The sequence below is a fragment of the Chiloscyllium plagiosum genome, chromosome 37 (assembly GCF_004010195.1).
Source record: "Chiloscyllium plagiosum isolate BGI_BamShark_2017 chromosome 37, ASM401019v2, whole genome shotgun sequence".
Lineage (NCBI taxonomy): Eukaryota > Metazoa > Chordata > Chondrichthyes > Orectolobiformes > Hemiscylliidae > Chiloscyllium > Chiloscyllium plagiosum.
In genome coordinates this window covers 18,121,817-18,127,058 of record NC_057746.1, presented here as the reverse complement: position 1 = coordinate 18,127,058, position 5,242 = coordinate 18,121,817, and the positions used below count along the sequence as shown (strand labels likewise).

Sequence of the window (5,242 nt, the reverse complement as noted above, 5' to 3'; positions counted from 1 at the left end):
TTTCATCCCCTTACCCATGGTTCCGCTGACTTGCCCCTGGAGTTCACCCTCCCTCCACCTCACTGCCTCTCCCTCTTAAAGACACCTCTTGAAACCTGCCTCCTTGACCAGGGATTTTGCCATCTCCACCAATATCTCAGTATCTTGCATGGTATCAAATGTTCCCTCATGGTGCTCCTGTGATATGTATTGAGGACATTTCCCCATATTAATGCTGTTTCATTAACACAAGTTGTTCATGCTGCTTCCCTTTCCTAGAGATGCTACACTATAACAATGCACGACCAAGCCTGAGCCTATACAATCCTTACATTGTGGAAACAAGCCGTTTGGCCCAACAAGTCCATGCCTACCTTACAAACAGTATCCCACCCAGACCCATTCCCCTACGTTTCCCCCAAATGGTGCACCTAACTGACACATCTCTGAACGCTATGGGGAATTTAGCACAGCAAAATCACCTAACCTGCACATCTTTAGACTGTAGGAGGAAACCCACGCAGGGAGAACATGCAAACTCCACACAGTCAGGCACTCGATGTTGGAATCGAACCCGGGTCCCTAGCATCATGAGGTAGCAGTGCTAACCACTGAGCCACCGTGCTATCCAATAAGTGCCATTGTTGCATTTGCCTTCCTCACTACTGACTCAACTTACAAGGCAATTGCACCGTAAGAGGCCCCCTTGAACCTCTTTATATTTTTTATTTATTTAACCTATTTTTCTGAATCAACCCATTCAGAGATCTTACCACACGCCTTTGGAGCAGGTGGGACTTGAACCCTGGTCCAGGAGGAGGGACGCTACTGCTGCCCCACAAGAGGGCCCTCTAGTGGAGCAGACCCAAAACTTCTTGACTTTTTGTCTCTGGAGCGTCGGAGGTTGAAGGGTGACTTTTTGGAAGTTTGTGAAATCATGAAGGGTATAGATAAGGTAAATGGCAGGTGCCTTTCCCCTAGAATGAGGGAGCTTCAAAACAAGGGGGGCATATTGTTAAGGTGAGAGGAGAAAGATTTAATAAAGACATGAGGGGTAACAATTTTTATACAGAGAGTGGTTCGTGTGTGGAATGAACTTCCAGAGGATGCGTTACATTTATAATGTTCAAAAGCCATTTAGATAATTTCACAAATAGGGAAGGTTTGGAGCGATATGGGTCAGGAACAGGCGGGTGGGGTTATGGGCTGGTTTGGACCGAAGGGTCTGTTTCTAGTGCTTTACAACTCTATGACTGTACGACCCATATGCTGTTTCTATCCATCTGTTCTCCTCCTGTTCACGTGGCTATCAAGATACACCTTAAACGTTGCTAAGCTGCCTGCTTCCACCAGCTCCACTGACAGTACCTTCCAGTCAGCCAGCACCCTCTGTATGAAGCATTTTTCTCGAAACTCTCACCTTGAACTTGTGCCCTCTTATAGTCAACCCCTTGACCTTGGGGGAAAAAAACCTCTGACTATCCAGAGACCAGGGTTCCCAATGCTACCCTGGCCAATTAACTCAAAATGCAGTTTTATAAATGGAAGATGTCTTCCAAAACAGAACACGATTCCAATCCGAAGAATTTTGCAGGTTGTTGAGATCTCAAGCCTCCCGGAGATTCAGCAGCAGTATAGTCAAAGAGACATTGAACAGCAAGACTTCAGACTGGTGTACAGTTAATGAATAATGCATTGTCAATATTGATCCACTAAAAGCCCACAGCCTGCTCTGATCTTCGATACTGTTGGACTGGGCACCTGTGCAGTTATGGAGCTGCTGGGGATATTGCTCGTTGCCTGCTCCTTGCTGCCTCTCACTGAACAAAAAACCTCGTAAGTATCGACTTTCACTACTTGAACTGAGCAAAGCCGCTGTACAGTAATGTCTGACAACCTCACAGTTTAGTTAGCACCAAGGCGAAGGGCAACGAGTTTTATTGAACATTCAAGATGTGACCTTGTGGAATGATTTAGTGCGGACTGGAAAAAAACATTATGACGTTCAAACTTCTGTTAACGCTGACGCTCTGAGTTTTAGGGGAAAAACACAGAGGCGGGATGCAGAGAATTGCACAGAACGTACAGGAGATAAACAGGCCATTCAGCCCAACTGCCATAGTGTGCCGTTAATGCTCCACACGTGTCTGCTCCTGTTCTCTTCACCCTATAAATGTATCCATCCATCCCTTCCCACCTCCTTTATTTATCCAGCTTTCTCTAAAAGGCTTCCATCTCAATGTGTGGCAGCCAATCACAGAGGTCTGCAGCACAGAAATAGGCCCTTCGGCCCACCATATCTGTGCTAGTCGGAAACAACCACCTAACTAGTGCCACTAGAGAAGCTTCCCCTGATTTCCTTTATTGAATTGACTTGCCTCTATATTATATTTACAGTCCCTAGCTCCAGTTTCCCTCAAAACTAGAACCACTTTCTCCACTTTTTGCCTCATCAGGCCCTATCATATCTTAAAGACCCTGATTAAAGTTATAGAGTCAGACATCACAGAAACAGAGCCTTCAGTCCAACCAGTCTATGCCGACCATAATCTCAAACTGAATTAGTCCCACCTGCCTGCTCCTGGCCCATATCCATCTAAACCTTTCCTATTCATGTACTTATCCAAGTGTCTTTTAAACATTGTGATTTTACCTGCATCCACCACTTTCTCAGGAAGTTCATTCCACACACGAACCACTCTCTGTGTAAAACATTGTCCCTCGTGTTTTTCTTAAAAGCTTTTTCCTCTTACCTCCTCCCTTCACTTTGTGAGAGAAAAATCTTCCAGCCCATTCAATATTTCGTAAAGGTGTAAAGCCTCAGTTTCGGTATCGCCCTTGCAAATATGTTTTGCATCCTCATACGTGTCTTATGGTCGCTTCTGACTTTCAATCAATGGTATCATCACTACCTGTGAGACAGAAATTCTGGGTTCACGTCCCACTCGGGATTTGATAGCCAGGGAGGTCATGTTCACGACATGGCTAAAGACCATTGAGAGGTAAGTCCTTCTAGCATCAAGCAGTAGCATCATTTGAATATGTGAGTGATTCCTGGCTGGCTGCTCTCATTCATTTCCTCCACCACTGACATGCACAAGGCTCTTCTTAAAGCACCTTCTAAAACCATCACCTCTACCCGCTGGTCTCCTTCCTATCGGAAAGATGTTGTGAAACTTGAAAGGGTTCAGAAAAGATTTACAAGGATGTTGCCAGGGTTGGAGGGTTTGAGCTGTAGGGAGAGGCTGAACAGGCCGGTGCTGTTTTCCCTGGAGCGTCGGAGGCTGAGGGGTGACCTTATAGAAGTTTACGAAATTATGAGGGGCATGAATAGGGTAAATAGACAAGGCCTTTTCCCTAAGGTGGGGGAGTCCAGAACTAGAGGGCATAGGTTTAGGGTGAGAGAGGAAAGATATAAAAGGGACTTAAGGGGCAACTTTTTCACGCAGAGGTTGATGTGTGTATGGAATGAGCTGCCAGTGGAAATGGTGGAGGCCGGTACAATTGCAATATTTACAAAGCATCTGGATGGGTATATGAATAGGAAGGGTTTAGAGGGATATGGGCTAAGTGCTGTCCAATGGGATTAGATTAGATTAGGATATCTGGTTGGCATGGACGATTTGGACTGAAGGATCTGTTTCTGCACTGTATGACTCTACGACTCTATGACAAGGGGAGCCGATACATGGAGACACCACTCACCTTCCTGATGTGAAAATATATCTCTGTTCCTTCATTATTCCTGGAATTGCCTCCCTAATGGTGTTGTGGGCGACATACAGCAGCGATTTAAGAAGGCAGCTGACCACCACCTTCTCAAGGGCAATAAACACTGACACCACCAGACGGACCCACATACCGTGAGAGAATTTTAAACAGCATTGGACCCTCTGCCATCATAATCCATTACTCCAGATTACAACACCCACATGAAACTGCATGTTGCCAAAGCTGCTCAGACTCCAGGGCGGGGGGGGGTTTTGGTTGGCCGAGGAGCATAAATCAGCTTTATTATTTTTATTATAGATTCCCTACAGAGTGGAAACAGGCCCTTCAGCCCAACAAGTCCACACCAACCGTCCGGAGAGTAACCCACCCAGACCCATTCCCCTACATTTGCCCCTGACTAATGTACTTGACACTATGGGCAATTTCGCACGGCCAATTCACCTGACCTGTACATCGTTTGGATTATGGGAGGAAACCGGAGCACCCGGAGGATACCCACGCAGACATAGCGAGAATGTGCAAACTCCACGCAGACAGTTGCCCGGGGTGGGAATCAAACCCGAGTGCCTGGCACTGTGAGGCAGCAGTGCTAACCACTGAGCCACCATGCCACCTTATTGCCAACAATATCAGGTTCAGTGCCCATTCTGACTGCTACAGGTAAGTAATTTTGAAACAAACTGTTTTACCTTAGCTGTAGTCTCCCGGGTTCGCCTTTACTCGGCCGCTGCTCCCACTCAAACATTGCCTTATTGCCAACAATATCAGGTTCAGTGCCCATTCTGACTGTGCAGCTCTGGGATCTGCCCCCTTGCCCTACCCATAGCGCTGTGGTTTGGATCTAGCTTCAGATCACAAACTCAAGAAAACAAAGTGCTTCTACATCCATTCATTTTCAATGACACGAAATATGATTGGATGAGGTGCAGTGCCGAGGGATTGATGAGCACACTCCAGATCTTTTAAGGGACAGCGTGATCACAACTGTTGCCCTTAAAGATGGATATTAAAGATAGCATTCTGAAGATGAACTCTCGGCCAATATATACCCTGCAAATAGGTGCAAAAGCAGATTACATGGTCCTTATCACAGATTGGAGAAAGTGAGGACTGCAGATGCTGGAGATCAGAGCTGACAATGTGTTGCTGGAAAAGCGCAGCAGGTCAGGCAGCATCCAAGGAGCAGGAGAATCGACGTTTCGGGCATGAGCCCTTCTTCAGGAATGAGGAAAGTCAGTCCAGCAGGCTAAGATAAAAGGTAGGGAGGAGGGACTTGGGGGAGGCAGGTCAGGCAGCATCCAAGGAGCAGGAGAATCGACGTTTCGGGCATGAGCCCTTCTTCAGGAATGAGGAACTTCAGTCCAGCACGCTAAGATAAAGGTAGGGAGGAGGGACTTGGGGGAGGGGCGTTGGAAATGCGATAGGTGGAAGGAGGTCAAGGTGAGGGTGATAGGCCGGAGTGGAGGTGGGGCAGAGAGGTCAGGAAGAAGATTGCAGGTTAGGAAGGCGGTGCTGAGTTTGAGGGATTTGA

The 5,242-nt window shown here is 46.9% G+C and overlaps 1 protein-coding gene across 1 annotated transcript in view; it reads left to right on the top strand.

Moving 5' to 3' along the window:
* The first annotated feature begins 1,665 nt into the window (after window positions 1-1,665).
* LOC122541248 (complement C5-like) overlaps window positions 1,666-5,242 on the top strand; it is an 11,661-nt gene continuing 8,084 nt past the window's right edge. Inside the window, exon 1 of the mRNA XM_043677865.1 lies at window positions 1,666-1,815. Coding sequence (XP_043533800.1) covers window positions 1,751-1,815 — 65 coding nt within the window. The 5' untranslated portion in view covers window positions 1,666-1,750. The remainder of the gene's footprint in view (window positions 1,816-5,242) is intronic.